At 45.3% G+C, this 17,062-nt stretch overlaps 4 protein-coding genes across 15 annotated transcripts in view; 2 read left to right on the top strand and 2 right to left on the bottom strand.

The window, feature by feature from the left end:
- The window catches only part of LOC6539059 (rho GTPase-activating protein 100F), a 35,839-nt gene extending 25,916 nt beyond the window's left edge, over nucleotides 1-9,923 (bottom strand). For 4 of the 12 annotated variants that reach the window (XR_005561755.1, XR_005561757.1, XR_005561758.1 and 1 more), the window contains exons 1-2: nucleotides 8,677-9,922; nucleotides 3,675-3,995 (exon numbers count right to left, since the gene is read on the bottom strand). Coding sequence is in view for 7 of the 12 variants with exons in the window: in XM_039376643.2 (XP_039232577.1) it covers nucleotides 3,675-3,761 (87 nt within the window). In the remaining 5 variants the exon portion in view is untranslated. Of the gene's footprint in view, nucleotides 1-3,674; nucleotides 3,996-8,676 lie in introns of all 12 variants that reach the window. The other 8 variants (XM_039376652.2, XM_039376645.2, XM_039376653.2 and 5 more) reach the window with 4 other exon arrangements.
- Nucleotides 9,924-10,195: 272 nt separating this feature from the next.
- Nucleotides 10,196-11,986, top strand: LOC6539058 (ferrochelatase, mitochondrial). The gene is made up of 5 exons (XM_002099524.3): nucleotides 10,196-10,347; nucleotides 10,402-10,780; nucleotides 10,962-11,063; nucleotides 11,118-11,439; nucleotides 11,498-11,986. The coding sequence occupies exons 1-5, from the start codon at nucleotides 10,311-10,313 to the stop codon at nucleotides 11,810-11,812; spliced, it is 1,155 nt and encodes a 384-aa protein (XP_002099560.1). The 5' UTR covers nucleotides 10,196-10,310; the 3' UTR covers nucleotides 11,813-11,986.
- A 239-nt stretch (nucleotides 11,987-12,225) lies between these two features.
- Nucleotides 12,226-15,623, top strand: LOC6539057 (solute carrier family 52, riboflavin transporter, member 3-A). Its single transcript, XM_002099523.3, has 2 exons — nucleotides 12,226-12,770; nucleotides 13,977-15,623. Exons 1-2 carry the CDS (start codon nucleotides 12,655-12,657, stop codon nucleotides 15,322-15,324), a joined length of 1,464 nt encoding a protein of 487 aa, XP_002099559.1. The 5' UTR covers nucleotides 12,226-12,654; the 3' UTR covers nucleotides 15,325-15,623.
- A 234-nt stretch (nucleotides 15,624-15,857) lies between these two features.
- On the bottom strand, nucleotides 15,858-16,971 carry LOC6539056. Its single transcript, XM_002099522.4, has 2 exons — nucleotides 16,801-16,971; nucleotides 15,858-16,604 (listed from the first exon to the last, which is right to left on the bottom strand). The coding sequence occupies exons 1-2, from the start codon at nucleotides 16,844-16,846 to the stop codon at nucleotides 15,883-15,885; spliced, it is 768 nt and encodes a 255-aa protein (XP_002099558.1). The 5' UTR covers nucleotides 16,847-16,971; the 3' UTR covers nucleotides 15,858-15,882.
- Nucleotides 16,972-17,062: the final 91 nt, after the last annotated feature.

Here is a 17,062-nt window from a genome sequence, read left to right as displayed (position 1 = left end):
AATTAAAAATTAGTTAAGAGCCAAGCGAAGGTATGACCCCCGGGTCCTTGGTCCTTGGTCCTTGGTCCTTCGATCCCTGCCATAAGTCAACTGTCAAGAGGAGGGAACACCGCTCGGCCAGCTGCAAAATATAAACACGTTCGACAGTCCCCCGAAGGGAAAGAGCGACCCAGTGACAGGCAAATATTTTACGTGCACGCAACAAAGTCGAGCAAAGTCGACTCTTCGATGAAGACGGCAACATTTCAATACGTCGCCCGTCGACACTCACTACTGACGACTGTCTGCCGCAGTTGCGTAAGACTTTTGCAATTAGTTGCGCAAATGGAGGGCACGTAGCTGAAGTGAGTCGAGCAGCAGAAGGACGAACTGGATTCGAGGCACGTAAGCATCCCTAACAAGGTAAGTAAAGTGCCGCCATGCGAGCCCAGGAACAGGAACCCGTCCTTGATCCAGTTGGCAGGCGTTGTGCGGCGGGTTAAAGGCGGAAGAAAACTTAGCTAGTTTTCCCTTGAACGCGGCTGCAGCTCAGCTCACTGATTAATCAATTAGTTAATTGATTGTAGGTAAATACCATTTGCCTCTGTAAGTTGCTATGATCGTGTGGCACCTGGATGGCCAAGGCGCCGAGCTCCCGAGCCATTTTGCTCTATCAGAGCTCTTTCCAAGTCAATGCTCCCAAAATGAAGATTATTAGCTCCAACAGAGGAAAACTTTTTGCGCTGCGTTGGCAGCAATTAGAAAACCGCTGCACCTGCGTTGCCAATTAATAGTTTCAGCTTGTTCTTTTTTCAAAATCATCCAACAACAAAAACAATAGAATGCAATCTGGGGTTCCAGGAGGTGCAGCAGGGCTGAAACGATTTTTCTGGTCGCAGTAGTCGAGCAAGCCAACTGCAGGGAAAAAGCAAAAGAAATCGCAGAAATATCAGGAGCAGTTGGCCGGGAGACAATGGGGAGAGAAATGCTGTGGCAGTGTTTGTCTTGGGCAAAACTTTCTACCTCTGAGAAGTATCTGTGTATCTGTGCATCTGTGTATCTGTGACGATGGCGGCACTGTGAGAACAAGGAACAGATTTCACTTCAGAACCCAAAGTAGTTTCTGAAAACTCCTTACAATTATTGAAAAAACAAAACCATTCAGTTGGACACTTTTCGCAGTGTGTGTGTGTACAGAACCAGCAACACCATCTCCATCTGCAATTCCAGCCGAGGCAATAGTCTTATCTGCATTGAGGCAAAACTCTGTGTTAGTCGTCGCTCCCAGTTTCCTGGCTGTGTTTTCCAATTGTTGTTGCCAACTCGGAAGGAACTCAAACAGCCGAAGAAAGACTCCAGACTGCGGCTGCCTAAATGCCCGCCATTTATTTGTGAATGGCACTCCACAAACTCCAGGCCTTCGAAGACAGGAGGCCCAGTTGCCAGGAGGGAACGCCATCGTTCTGCGCCATTTCAAAGCTCCAAACGTGCTGCTGCATGGCAAACAAGTTGGAGAAGTTTTCCACAAAGCCTCCAGCAGGCTCCTTATACATCAAGGGCCGCCGTCCACAGCCGCAACTATTTTCATAAACTCTCATTCAGCAGGCATCTAATCACGCAAACACTTAAAGGCCCTAGAGCAAGTTAAAGCTTTGCCTAGTTAATATAAACTATGATATTACGATTATAATTATACGAAATAAGCGCCAATAGCAACGTATTTTGTTACAATCGGATTGGATACCGAAATAATCAATCGCCATGTCGGCGTTTGTCAGTCAGACTTTCAATTAGGTTTCAAATGCAGCCAATGCACATTTACGGCTGCCACTTCACATCACTCATGCGTCGTTGCGCATAAATCAAAATAATTTACTGCCTCGTTGGCAGCGGAATTCGTTGAAATTCCGCCAAAAAGTGCTGCACTTCCAGCTGGATGCTGCTCCATTTCAAAGGGCAAAACAATCCCATTGACTGGTTTCGATTCTAGCCGGGCTCGCCTTCCAATTTGTAATGCAATATGCTGATTTCTCCCTCCCTCGGCACGCCTCGAATCCTTGCAATCCCTGGTTGCCTGTTTGGCTGCCAGTCAACACTCGTGTGCCAATAGAAATGCCAATGCGTCTCACTTGACCAACTTTGCAGCTGTTTGCCGCTCCTCAAGTGCCAGGCAAACGGAAGGCGAGCAGTATTGGCATACAAGTTTGACATTCCGCCCGGCAGCGTCTTATTTCAATTAAAAATTGTTTAACAAATCAATTTACTGCGCCTGGCGCAAAACTGATTAAAGCAACGGCAGCCATAGAAGCCAAGAAATGCAATTTAAAAGTGGCGCCAGGCCGCACCGCACCCGGAATACCCTTTCTGGCCCTCGTCAGTTCGCAGATCACAGATTTCTCGGGCCAGATGCACATTTTTGAACGGGATAAGGGCTCCCACTGCAAATTGAATTCCTCGCCAGCCCCGCGGGACGATTAGGAAGGCGGCTTCGGCGGGAGTGCAGAGGGTAAATTAATTTATTTGTTAAACTTTGCGATGTCAGGGAGCCAAAGTCAAAGTTTGCAGCGCGGCGAAAAGAAAAATAATCAACTATAACTAAAACAAACAGCCGGCAGAGTGAATGCAGGGCGTGGCTGCGTTCCAAATGCGTCGGCAACCGCATCTCCAAGGACTTATCCGCAAGGACTTTATCATAAAGTTTCTCCTGGTGGCTGGCAAAGTTCCTAGAAGGCGACCAGTGATGGCAACCTTGCTACGAAAAGAACCCTAAAATAGTAGCTGTTCAGGTTGACGAGAATCTCTTAAGTCTTAATTTATAAGGATTAGAGTGAACATAGCCGAGAAACCTGTATGAATTTACAAGTTCGAATTATTGATTAAAACTAATGCAGAAGAAGCACCCTTTCCGGTTCCTAGACATTTCAATTTCTTTGCCACTTCCTCCCGCTTCTCCATGCAAGTCAAACTGGAGCACCTTGCTCAGTTAGGTGCCTAATGTACGGGCAAGCCGCAGGAGGATGAGGTGGTGCCGGGCTTGAGCAGGTGGGAGCAGTCGAGTAAACACTCTTATCCATTCCACTAAGCACGAATCGCAATCAAATTAAGTGCTGTCGGCCAGCAGATTAAACCCCTTTGTTCAGCCCAATTACTCGGCATTCAATCGGGAGTTCATTTCAAAAATTGCATTAAACAGTGCGGTAACTTTGATTAAAGTCCGATAGACGGCACACGTGTGGCTTGTAATTGAATTTGTCGCCATCTGTGTATCTGTGTATCGCTTGCATGAAGGAGGGAGAGCAACATGTTCGCACTTTGTGTGCAAACACCACCCCGAAAGGTGAACAGCCCCCCAAAAGTGGCATGCAACCATCCACATGTCCTCGCATAGTCTGCGGCGCCGCCAGCAGCATATAAATCAGATTTTGCAATTAAGTCTTCATTGAAATTCAGGCGTAAACTGAAAATTTATTATGGCAGCCACGATGATAATGAGGGAACCGTGGTGCTCCTCCAGTTGACTGACAGATTGTGCCACTTTCCCCACTTATGGCGCTTCAAAGGACGAATATGTGTAGCTGTGCTCTGTCGCAATCTAGGAACTTCTAAAGCACTTTTTATATTTATACATATCACTAGTGAAATACCCATATATAGTTAATAGTTAATGGCATTAAAAAGAAGCTCATTTGACTCACCTTTCTGCGTCCACAACAAAGCATTCTTCGCACACGCGAATTTCCAGTAGCTGCTTTCAATCGAGTAAACTTCTTCTTCCACTGCATTTATTAGTGGGGATCCGATTGGGAATATCGTCCTTCGTTCCTGTCCTTCCTCTTCCTTCGCCTTGGGTGGGGTTTCGTTTGAAGGCAACTTCTGTTAATTGCCGTATTTGCTTGCTCGTCCAACTAGAGCTGCTAGCGATGGCATTTGGTCAATGCTGAACACGTTCCTCTTGGTTCCTTACAAAAATGCGATATAAAAATGCCAGTTCCGGTTTCGTTGCGAGTGGAGTGTTCCTGCAATCGGAAAGCGGAGGCAGTAATGAGTTAAAGAACGAGCTCAGAGCCGCAAACAAGTATTTACTGTCATATGACTGTCAACAAGCTGGCACATCTACTCGCCACTAGGACGCCTGATGGCTCGAGGTACAGTGGGTCCCGACATTTATAGATTATACTGGTGCAACTCAAAATTTCTTAAAAGACAATCGGACAATCCTTCGTTATAAAATAGGAATAAGAATACTTAGTTACCGGAGAAGTCAACAAAAGTATTTTAGTGCATCGTTCTCTAACAAGCGTTACACTGTGCACCGCTTTGTGTGTTTGACAGTGTATCTCGTAATGCCTAACTTAATGAAGCTTCACACTTCGCGGGTCTGAAGCCACGAGCCTGACATGTGTCATATGCATTTGCTTGACAAGGCATTCGAGCACTTGGACAGCTCTCCTCCCGCCTGCTCCTCCGTATTATGCATATATCGGGCAGCTGTCTGTCCCTGATTTTATAGCGCTGATATTGCAATCCTTGGCTTTCGTCCTCCGTAAATAATAAATAAAACACTGTTTGCTAAGCAGTGGGACTATGGATAATGGTACAAAGGGAAAGAGAGCAGAGGGGTCACTGTCCGCCACCGCATGGCATGCTAAAGCTTTAAACATCAATTACATCTAACCACACACACACATTTTTGTAATTTTTTATAATGATTTTTGAATATTGGCTGAAACTCGTTTTCCTGTTTTTTGCGACTATAAATATAAGTATTTTGATCATAACATTCGAAATATTGGTCCGAAAATTGAATGCCATACCTCGTTGAGTTCGTAATTAAATTTCCAATCCAACTGTATTTTTAAAAAAAAAATTATATTTTTTTCTAATTATTTGTAATTTTTGATGATGTTACCCCTTACCAAAAATGCGAAAATTTGGCAAAAAATTATTTTAACAGAGTAGGACCAAAAGTGATTTGGTTGGTTAGTATTGGTAATTAGGAGTTCAAAAGTGTAATTCTTTTAAATTTCTGACCATTTTTAGCCAAGTTATAACGAAAATATCAATCGTAAATATTGCATTTTTGCTAAAAATCGTTTTCCCTTTTGGAATCTGCATACAGTGGAAGAGCAGATCTCAAGCCACACAAGCAGATACAGTGACAGGCTTAAAAGACACCACAGTATGCTGACAAGACGCCTACTTCCTGCTAGGGCTCTAAGAAGGCTTAAAAGAAAGGGCTTGGTCAAAACAATTGGACAGCTTTAAGGACCCCCTCGATGTCTGAGATTTTGTTGTTAGTCCTGCCGCGGTAAGTGAGAGGTTTGGTTATATTATTTAAATGTTTAATTGCAATATTATGGTACTAGTACTGCATGAACGGATTCGTCGCTTTAACAAAACTAAATAAAGAAAAAAATGCTTATGCTAAAGCTTTAAACATCAATTACATCTAACCAAGGACACATTTCTCGCATTGAGGATATTTTAACGAATGTGGGCCACTTCTGGTGCTGGTACAACTGGTCCTTGGCAACTTGACAAAATGCGCGCTCATTCGCATAGCTGTATATTTATGGTAATGAAGCGGACCAGCCTGGCCTTTGGGCTAATTGTGTTGGCCCAGTTTTCGTTAGGAAGCTGAACTTGCTTTTTGCTAGGCTCTTGCGAGGAACATTTCCATTCGGATCCTTAACAGCACTGGAAAAGCTTTTACACGTCAACAATATATTGCGCTAAAGGCATAGTTCATTCCTTTCTTATAGTTTCCTGTTAAGTGAACAAAGTAACAGTGCTTTGGCCTCAAAATAAAAGTTATGATTTTTCTTTCAAGAGTAATGTACCTCTTATCTGAACATTTATTTCATTTCACTCTTTCATTAACGATCAATACCCAAGGACTTAACATTGAGTATACCATTTTCAGATAGATTAATCATCGTCATCATCAGGATGATCATTGTCATCGACTTTAAAGTGAGACGTAGGGGAAAACCAGTTAAGCCTTGGCTGGCACATTGCCACCACTCTAGATTTTGTTCCATAAAGCAGCTTGCCTCCTGCGAACTCCTTCCTTGCACCCGCCGTAATTGCAAATTAATTGTACAAAGAAGAATGTGGAGCTATGTCCTCAGGAGCATGTCAGGGAGTCCAGCTGCGTCACTGACAACTGATTTCCTTGCCAGTTTTCAACGCTGGTTGCAGTGATGTCAAAGAACTTACGCAGAGTATACAGCTTTTAAGGTCAAGAAATTGTATTCCGAAATTTCGAAAAATCTCATATATATGAATGGCGTTTCACTTGTTATCCACATTCTACGTATTTATTTTTAAATACAATATGAAACATATTGAACGAGCAATTCTGGCAGGAACCAGATATTTAGCTAACAAAGCCTAAACGGCATCTCTGCCAGGAGTACTAGGTACGGAACGGAAAAAAGTCTATTCATAATTCCTTTCGAGGCACTGCATCCGTGCGGGGGAGCTGCATGAGCTGAAACATGCAGATACAAGATACTTTGTGTCACACTGGCAGCAGCGACAGAGTACAGCAGTCAGACAGGAGAGATGTTGCCTGGGTGTTCACCAGCAGCAGCTACACCCATTACCACATCGAGAACAACTTTACCAGTCACCAGTCGCCAGTCGCCGGGAATGTTGTCTAGGCACGCATAAAATGTATTATAATGACATCATAAATTGCGCTCGCTATGTGTGTGCATAAATGAGTGACATAGCTTGCCCGCACTCCGTTCCAGCGGCAGAAATGGCAAATCATTTATCAAATAACAAAAAACGGAGACTTCTTGCAGCAAACTGTACAAAGTACAAGTACAAAAACGAATTGGCAATGCTAAGCAAAATTGTTGGGCTGTAGCTCCCCTGCAAGAAGCCAAATTTATAACGAAATGGTCATAAATAATAAAAACTTCATCTAAAAAGATATCTAGTAAATATTTAAAAATAATACGAAATTTTACACATTACGAGTACTTTTGCTTAAGGCAGTGCCACAATGACGAAAGACAGATTTATCGATTTCCCGTTTTGGGCTCAGTTCTAACCCCATCATGGCAATATTTGGTATTGTTATTGCTGCGTTCAAGTTTATCCACAACGCCCTCCCCCTCAGTCCCTTGTCCACACATTGACTGGTTAGTAGCACCCGACAAAGGAACATACAGCGAAACAGCGACCCACCACTGGGGACCGTCGCACCCTCACCTTACCCCATATCCACATACCCACCATCACACCCACTGGGCTTTGCCGCACGCTCATGCGACTGCACACCCACTGAGGCAAAAAAAGGATACTTCTCTCTAGAAGTTATCATAATTTTTATCGGTTCATTGTATCGGTATGATTGTTAGATGGAGAAGCCAATAACTGAATCGCAGCATTTGACAATTCATATTATGATCACTTACTTTTCCGATCGGTCATCATTAATATGAAACAGCATTATTTGCAGTGCAGTCGCGTCGCGCCATGTGGTCCTTTCCGCCTCGCCAGGCGACCGTGCAACATGCCACCAGCAACCCGCAACTGGAACTCGCAGCTCCGAATTTGGAGCTCACAGCTCGCCACTTGGACGACGGATAGAAGTCGCGTTAAAATGCCAAAAATATGCTCGAAACCATAAAGGACCAAATCAAAAGGACGGAATTATGGCTGCACAGCATGGGAGCCACTATCCCCACATTAGATTACAACTCCGCTTTATGCCACATAAGCGGACCACTCGAAATAGTATGAAATTTCGAGGGTAAACTTTCTCTTTAAAGATTTTCTACAACTGAACTGTACTGCTTTAAAATTAAAGTTCTTTTTCAAAGAGAAAATAAATCAACCGAAGTAAATTTAATAAAACAAAAAGTGCAAAGCAATTTTAATGGTCTCTAGAAAAAGTGTATTTTTGGCTAACGTAGAAATCTTGTTAGCATTATTCTTATACAAGGGGTTTTTAAAGTTCTGACATAAAATTAAGATAGTTGTGTGGCTCGGCTTGAATTCGTTTTTTAAAATTATTTTTATGGAATGGGGCTCCACACAAAGTTCTCTGTTTGCTGGTAAATTGGAGCAAAGCTTTTAACTGGGGGGTAGTTTGCTGGACTGAAGGGACGATTCGGGGGGTGGGAGAAATGGTGGCTTTGAGCATAAAAAAGCGGACGAAAAAGATTTTTGATTGTTAATGTCGCGGTAAATGTTTTGCTTTCTGTATCCTCAATCCGCGTCGTATATATCTTGAAGTTGTTTTTTGTGTGTACTTTTGATTTTTGTCGTACTTTTTTTTTAGGTTTTTCCCACTGTTGATATATTAAAGTACTTAAAATAAAAGCCTCCGCTGGAAATCACATTTCCCATTTGATCGTAACGAAATGCCACTTGCCAATGATTGGATTGATTATTCATGCAAACTAGGTTAGTCCAAGCATTAGAAGTTTAAAACGCTAAAAAGAAGTTGGAACTCGCTGGAGCTTAGTCTGAAAACAGGACATTTGCCAGAAGTGATCACTTATTCGAGTTGTGGCAGCATTATTCAGACAACGACAAGGTCATTTCCATTGATGGACTTGTCCCTTATCAATTAGGTTTTTAATTAACTGAAAGCTGTCGACTTCATCGCCGTCCGTCAGTGCACGTTGCACGCCCGTTGAATGGTTGTCCGGATAGGCCCCCTTTTGGCAAACTCACCTGCACTTTGGAACTGGGTACACCTCCTCACGTCCTGACGCTTGACGTTTTCCGTCTAATCCGTGCCAACGGCTGCTGCCCAAGTTATGAAAACATGAGATCACAAATTGCAAGGGACAACTGGGGCCGGGGTGAAGGGGGGCGGAGGTGTGGGAGTGGGCTAGTTGCAGTCACCGGTCGTGAATGTGTGCCGCGTTGTGAAAAGGATGCACTTGCTCTCTCTGGTAGCTCTCTCTTTCTCTTTATCTCTCTTCCTCTCTATCTATTTCTATCTCGTTCGCTCGCTAGCTCTGGCTTTTATTTCAGCTTCGATTTGTTTTAATTTCCGCTGAAGCTGCTTTTACTTCCGGGGGCAGTGAGAATGCAAAATGCAAAATGCGAAATGCAATTGGCTAGGTGCGGGTTTTTTGTTGTTAGAGACGTATCGCTGGTTCGGTGGTCAATGGCTTGCGATTCCGAGAAGCAGTACATCCTTGCAGCCTCTCTTTGCTCCTTTCTCCGCCGTCATTCGTTGCCTTTCGTTTCGTTTCACAGTTTCGTCGCTTTCACGGCTTTCCATGCAACTTTTTTGCTGCGGCATTTTTTGCGCAACTTGTGAGATAATTTCAACATGTTTTTGGTTCCCGGAAAAAGTGCAATTTACTTTTTTGGCTTTTCATTGATCTGTGCGCGAGGGTGCTTGCGGGCGCGTGTGTGTGGGTTCGCGGCGGGCGGGTGTGAGAGTGTGTGGGTGTGCGGGGAGCCCGTAGCGGAATGCGTCCGTGTGGCAGCGCGAAGCTTTCGCAACTATGCGAATTTGCTGCGTACGAATTTCAGTATAATAAAATATCCTGTTCCTCTTCTAAGTCGAGAAAGAGAGCAAGAGAGCGCGAGTTATCCTGCGCGTGCGCCACGAATTGGAGCAGTTTAATGCTGCTGGCGATAACACGGATATGGACACAGCACCAATACTCGCGCACGTACACCCACCACCGCGATGGCGCTCCTTCCCTCTCACTCCCATTCACTCCAGAACTCCCTACGTTTTTTTTCACTTTGCTGCGGCGCTTGTCCTTTTGCTGTTCACCGATGCAAAACGACACTTTCCGGTGTTTTTGGAGCTTTTTTAACTTTTGGGACCCTTGGTCGCTAGTTTTTTTTTGTGTTTTTGCGCAGCAATTGAGCCTGCATTCGGTGGAAAAACTACAAAATATTCTTTGATCGGAGGAAACGAAACACTCGCAGCAAGCGACGAGAGCGAAATGCAGCGTGCGTGAGCGAGACTGCACGACAGTTAGCTTTACCGTTGCACACAGCGTTGATGACGAGCGAAAGGAACAAGGACGCAGGCGCGAGAAATTTCTGTTGTGCGGTTTAAAAACAGTATATACTAAACATCGGTTTTGGTTTCAATAAATATAATTAAAATATATAGTGTGTAAGAAAAGAAAATATTTAAAAATTATTAACTAAGACACAATGATAAAACTTGTATTACTGCTGAGTAATAGCGGTTATCTTTTCTACATAGATGGCGTGACCGTTATTTCTTTACAGAGCTCTGTTACGTGCTCTGCTGGTATAAATAATATATTACCAACTGGTAACACTGTTCGTCACCGGTGCAATCAATTTGGGTCATTTTAAAAGAAACTATGTTTTTGCATAACACAAAGCTGTGCCGACTGGCAAGTGAGTATATGAGTGGATATTGTTTATACGCCGAATCTACATATTCCCGCACAGGTGGTCTGGCAGGGGGCGTGCGCCACCTCAGCGGGCAGAAACCGAAGACCGCGATCCTAATGCTGAACATGGGCGGCCCAACGCATACGGACCAGGTGCATGACTACCTACTTCGTATCATGACCGACCGGGACATGATCCAGCTGCCGGTGCAGAGCCGTCTGGGTCCGTGGATCGCCCAGCGCAGGACGCCCGAGGTGCAGAAGAAGTACAAGGAGATCGGCGGTGGCTCCCCGATCCTTAAGTGGACCGAGCTGCAGGGCCAGCTCATGTGCGAGCAGCTGGACAGGATCTCCCCGGAGACAGCACCTCACAAGCACTACGTCGGTTTCCGCTACGTGAATCCCCTCACCGAGAACACGCTGGCCGAGATCGAAAAGTGAGTGGGGTCGGGAAGTAGAATAAGAGTGATGTAAATATCCCGGGGGTCTTGAAATTGGACTTTAACGTATGTTCGTTGTAGTAAATAAGTTTGTATAGACTATAGCTAGAAACTAGTGACTATTTGGGCTCCCTGAAGAATACAACTTTTTGATATTTATATTTTAACATAATTACAGCGACAAGCCAGAACGCGTTGTTCTCTTCTCACAGTATCCACAGTACAGCTGCGCCACCTCAGGATCCAGCTTTAACTCCATATTCACCCACTACCGGAACAAGTGAGTTAGGAATGCAAAAGTGCAGCTGTATATTTGATCCCTTCTTTACTTTAGTAATCTGCCCTCGGATATCAAATGGAGCATTATCGACAGGTGGGGCACCCATCCACTTCTAATCAAAACGTTTGCCCAGCGAATTCGTGACGAACTGGCCAAGTTTGTGGAGACGAAACGTAACGACGTAGTCATACTTTTCACTGCCCACTCCCTTCCCCTTAAAGCTGTGAACCGGGGCGACGCGTATCCCTCGGAGATTGGTGCTAGCGTGCACATGGTGATGCAGGAACTCGGCCAGACGAATCCCTACAGCCTGGCTTGGCAATCCAAGGTGGGCCCGCTGCCCTGGCTGGCGCCCGCCACCGATGATGCCATTAAGGTGTGACTTCAATACGGGATTTCCATTTCCCTCCACTAAATCAAGCCTATCTTTGCAGGGCTATGTTAAGCAAGGCCTGAAGAACTTCATCCTTGTGCCCATTGCCTTCGTGAACGAGCACATCGAGACGCTGCACGAGCTCGACATCGAGTACTGCGACGAACTGGCCAAGGAGGTCGGGGTGGAGGAAATCCGTCGAGCTGCAGCCCCCAACGATCACCCGCTGTTCATTGACGCTCTGACGAACGTTGTGGCCGACCATCTGAAGTCCCAGCAGTCGGTCAACCCCAAGTTCCTCATGCGTTGTCCTATGTGCTCCAATCCAAAGTGCAGGGAGAGCAAAAGCTGGTACCGTCAGCTCTGCTCAAACTAAGCAACCAAGGCAACTTGCCGGACTGGGAAGCACTGCGTGACAAGCGTTTCAAGTGCTGCAGCTGGAGGAGAACATTTATTCATTCATTTGGGTTTCTGGGGGATTGGTTTTCACGTACTGGTGTTCATTACTTTCCGCTTTAATTAAAGACACTGTTGAACAGTAAAAACATAACACAGTTGGCTTTGGAGCATTAGCTGAGTTGAAAACATCTGGAATGTTAAAATGTATCTTTTAGATGGCGAATGCCAAACGAGCCCGCAACCAATACACCCTTCTGGGAACTCAGTTTATGAGAAACCCATAACTAAACAGTTACGCTATATGAAGAGAGCAGTATTTTCAAATGTTCTCTTATCTTAGTAACGCTCTCTTTGTCGCACGTGCGATGGCTGCGGTATTTTTTCGCCGGACGAACAGCTGTTCGACTGTCAGTTTTATTCTAGCCTCCCGACCCAATGTTTATTAAATCAAATTCGACTTTTGAGTGCTCAAATGGCTGACAAAATTGGCGAAAGCTGGTCGTGCTCACCTCCAGTCGACTCCTGCTCCTGGACACTCTTGCATTTCACATCCTGTCGCGCCGTCAATGGAACTTCCCAGAATATTGCATAATTGAGACTTCCCGGGCCTTCAAATTGTAACTTCGACTTTCAATTAATTGACGGCTCGCACGAAAATTAACCTGCCAATTGCCTTCGATATTCCGCATTACGCCAATTGAGCCGTTGATTTTTAATAACTAACCAAGGCGCTTTTGGCCACAGTGGCCCGGATCGGGAAATCTAATCGTCGTCGCAGGGACCATAAAACCATTCGCAGAGCACACTCCGACTCCGAATATGAGCAGGTACCAACGGAACCGTGGAGCTGGCAGCCCCACGAATCCAGCGGGGCCAGTCTACGGCGTGATCTCGACGTTGGACGACGCATCTCCGAGTCCCGCGGATTTCGCCAGGTAAGCGACTAATCACTGCCATCGGGTTTTGTTTACGCCTCTTTCGCCTGAAGGGCAAAAACCAGTTTGGAATCGGGCTTAAATGCTGCGGGCGGGCTTTCATTCCATCTCTCTCTCCAATTTGGCTGGCATTATGTTTTACGACCGCATCGTGACACAGCAAGTTTAACATTGAGAAACTGGGGTTACTCCAATTTCAAATTTTTCGTTCTTCTTTCATTATTTTTGTTATCGCTTTCACTTGCAAGCACTGTAAATATAAGTAAATTGAAACTTGAAGTTTTCAAATTGTATGAACTTGTAAACAAAACGATCTGTAGCGAAAACAACTTGTTGGGATCAACTAAAAATGTTCAATACATTTGTTTTGGTATACTCCTTCTAAACTTGAGAAATCTCGTTAAAGATGAAATTAATGCCAGCTGAGTTTCGATTGTGATTCTTATCGTCTTCAGCCAGATACGTGCAGACATCGGCACTCCACTCGAATGGTCACAAATTAATTGAATTAGCAGATTAGATGGGGATCGTATGTGACCGACGGCACACACTTAATATCACCTGGAAGTAAGATTAGCGCAGAGATATATCCATTTTGGTATATCCAAAACAAATCAAAGTATTACTTGGCACATTTAAATTTTGTTCGTCATCAGAAACATGTTTGAGATTTGAGAACCTTTGGTCCATTTTGTGCACAGAATAAGATGAACCTTGTAGATGGACTGCATGTCATTCTTAAATTTAAAATGCTGGCGCTTTCGGATGATCTTATACACTGTGTGGTTTAAAATGTTTATATACACATATGTACATTCAGTCTTGTGGAACGTAAAGTAAAGCCACAGAACCAGTTTAATCGCATTCACTTGGTTATCTGTCCAAAAGACAAACATAATGAACTGTAGATACCATATGCTTGATAATGACTTTTTAAGGCTTATCTGAACCATTGAGCAAAATAAACCCGTAATTCAGACTTGGGTGCCATAAACCTAGCAAATAGCAGCGTACAATGTAGCGAGTTATTAGATTTCTTTATTAATTATTCTTAACAAAATGAGGTGTTTGATTACATTTAGGCATTCCAAATAATCTTATCAGAAAATGAAAGGTAACTGATTTTTGAATTATTGCTACAAGTTTATCGCCAGATTTAGGTCTCAGATGTACACTATAGTAGCTAATCTCCCATTCTTTTTACAGATGCTCCTCTCCCGAGGCCAAGAAAAGTGAGCTGAGCTTGTTCCTTAACTGGGGAGGTCCCCACAAAAATATGGAGATAAACCCCAAGCCAAGAAACCGCAGCTGGGTCGTCGACGTGCTGGCCATCTTCTTCGGCATAGGCACCTGGCTGGGCGTCAATGGCACCTTCATTCAGCTGCCCCTGCTGGTGGACGAGGCACCGGAGGGCTGGAGTCTGCCCTCGTACCTTAGCGTTATGGTCCAGATCGGCAATTTGGGCCCACTGCTCTACACGGCCATCCAGAAGTACTCGCCGAAGAAACTAAACGATGGTTGGACCATTCACGGAGTGCTCCTGGTGGGAGCCATATCCTGCTTGCTGACGGCGTTCTTCTACAACAAAACCGCTTCGGTGGCTGGCACGGATCACAGCCTAGCCCTCTTTTTGCTGACCTGCTTCACGGCGCTGAATGCCTGCACGAGCTCGGTGCTTTTTATGCCCTACATGGGACGCTTCAAGGAGCAGTACATGGTCACCTACTTTATTGGCGAGGGCCTGAGTGGTCTGCTGCCCAGCGTGACAGCTTTGATCCAGGGCATCGGCGAGAGTGGCGACTGTGTACTGGTCAACGTAACCGAGAGCGGAGAGGGGGTCTACGAGCTGCAGAAGACGCCTCCGAGGTTCGATACCCGTGTCTTCTTCCTCATCCTTTTCGCGCTCATGGTGCTAGCCTATGTGGGGTATACACTTCTGAACTCTCTTCCCTTGGCCAGGAAGGAGTACGCCCAGGTGACCGTCAGTGAGGGCAACAAGTACGTTTACGGAGAGGCGGATAACCAGCCGAAAGCGGAGAAGCTGAGTAAAGGACAGTACACCTACCTTCTCCTGCTAATCGGCGCGATTTCGCTGTTCAGCAATGGAATGTTCGGCAGCATACAGTCCTACTCCAGTGCCCCGTACGGAAGCCAAGCGTACCACCTGTCAGCCACCCTCAGTGTGATAGCCAATCCGGTGGCCTGCTTCATGGCCATGTTCCTGCATTTCACCTCCCTGCGAATTATCACGGTGCTCTCTATCCTTGCGGGTCTGCTGACCAGCTATGTTTTTACCACGGCGGCCCTGAGTCCCCTTCCGCCTCTTCACGATCAGACCGTGGGTGCCGTACTCGTGGTCACCGCCTGGACTTTGCTGGTCGGGATTGTGAGCTACACGAAACTGGGAATCACCACGGTTATGCGGGCGCAGGGTGGTCAATCCCTGGTCTGGGTCGGCGCCATCACGCAGCTGGGATCTGCTATTGGAGCAGTGGCTATCTTCTTTGCTATCAACTACTCGGACCTTTTCCAGGCCGCACAGTCGAACTGCTAACCTCGCCGGAAACTCGACGGAGCCAGAATATCCAGGGATGCATCGTGATTTTATAAATGTTAGTTTAGTGTGATATTTTAATGTGTACGTCCACCTCCAGTCACAATGAAGACAATACCAATTACCTGAACTCGCGCTTTTGTTGTACAACCATTTGAGGTTGACCTGCAACAGTTCGTAGTTTTAAGCACAAAGTGGATGCCAACACAATGTATAAAACAAGAAGAAGTCGAATGGTGGAACTAAGCTAGCTTTGGGAAGCTTAAGTTTTAATGAAGTAAAGCATTTTAAACAGAAAACGTGTGGATCTAATTTCATCTTTTCTTTTAATATAAAAATGAATCTACAAGTCTCATTTATTAAAATCATTCTCATACGAAATGAAGCTCAATTTGCGGACGAAGTCTACGAAAATTCTGAAATTTCCTTTTTTTATAATCGTCCTTTATATGCATAAAACAATATTGGAATATTGGCAGACATTGAAAAGATACTCCCCGAGTTGCAATGTTTGCACTTCTTATTTTTCCAACTTTCCCTTTACCAGTACTATCTTTATTAATCCACCTTCATATTAATTTCCGCCTGCTCCACCTCGCTGTCTATGTCCCCCTCGTAACCCGAATTGGTTTTCGAGGCAACGGGGAGCGGCTTGTCCCCGCTGGGCTCAAAGGACTCCTCCAGGCTGCAGCAGCTACAGAAGCACTCTTTGAAATGACGGCAGGTGTCCCCCAGCTTCTCGGGGGCGTCCTCCAGGACCTTGTTGAAGGCCTCGATCTTCTCGCGCAGGCTGCGACTGGCACTGGGACACCCGAAGAGCTGACTTCCTGGTGGAGACGACCGTGGGGACTCGTTGCCAATCTTCTCTAGGGCGCCGAGCACCTTCTCCAGAGACTCTCGGGCACGTTTGAAGTTCACGAGGCTCTCCCGCAGAACTTGGCTCTCATTGAGGTGCTCGAACTCCCCCAACAGACCATGAATCTCAGTCATGTCCGAAGGCAAACCTATGCCCGCCACGGCGGAGGTCTGCGGGGCGTTCACCGCATTAACCGTCTCGAAGCCCACGATCAGGCGCTGTATCTTGGTGGCCTGGGCCGGGTGGCCCCATATGACGAACTGCACCATGTTGTTCACATCGCCCACCTCCTTGAGCAGCTGCACCGACGACTGTAGAACCTTCTGATGCTCCTGAATGCCCAGCCGAAAGCGGTCCTGCAGGTTGCGAAGGTACAGGCCGAGTTGACGCACCTGCTCCTTTTCATCGACATTATGCAGAAGGACTGCGAGGAAATCAGAATGGAGTAAATCTACTTTTGTGGGTATTTAAATATTGTAAGTAGATGTTAAGTAGCTTTGATGATAGAGAGATACAATACTAGAGATGAGCTTCAATTTAATAATATTTAAATTCTAATAGGCAAACCTTGGGGGTTGATTTGTTATCTGTTTATGTGGTTTCCGAGTCAAAGACCTTACCAGGTATTATATTTTCGGTCTCTGGTGCTGAATTATTGTTGGCCATTGCAAAACGCTAAGTCACCTAGGGTATTTCAAAAATTACTATAAATTTTGAAAAATTCTTACAAAACGTAATCTGAAACTTTAGTATTCTGAGTGCCTTTAGTTCATTCCTATACCTAGGTAAATCTCTAAGGTAAAATGATTTGGAGATGTGGATCGCTCCTGCCACGACAGTAGGGTCCATCTTATAAGGTCACTCATCTCCGACTTGAGCCGC

This window comes from Drosophila yakuba, chromosome 3R (genome assembly GCF_016746365.2).
Source record: "Drosophila yakuba strain Tai18E2 chromosome 3R, Prin_Dyak_Tai18E2_2.1, whole genome shotgun sequence".
In the NCBI taxonomy this organism is placed as follows: Eukaryota; Metazoa; Arthropoda; class Insecta; order Diptera; family Drosophilidae; genus Drosophila; species Drosophila yakuba.
This window is presented reverse-complemented; position numbering and strand designations above follow the sequence as displayed.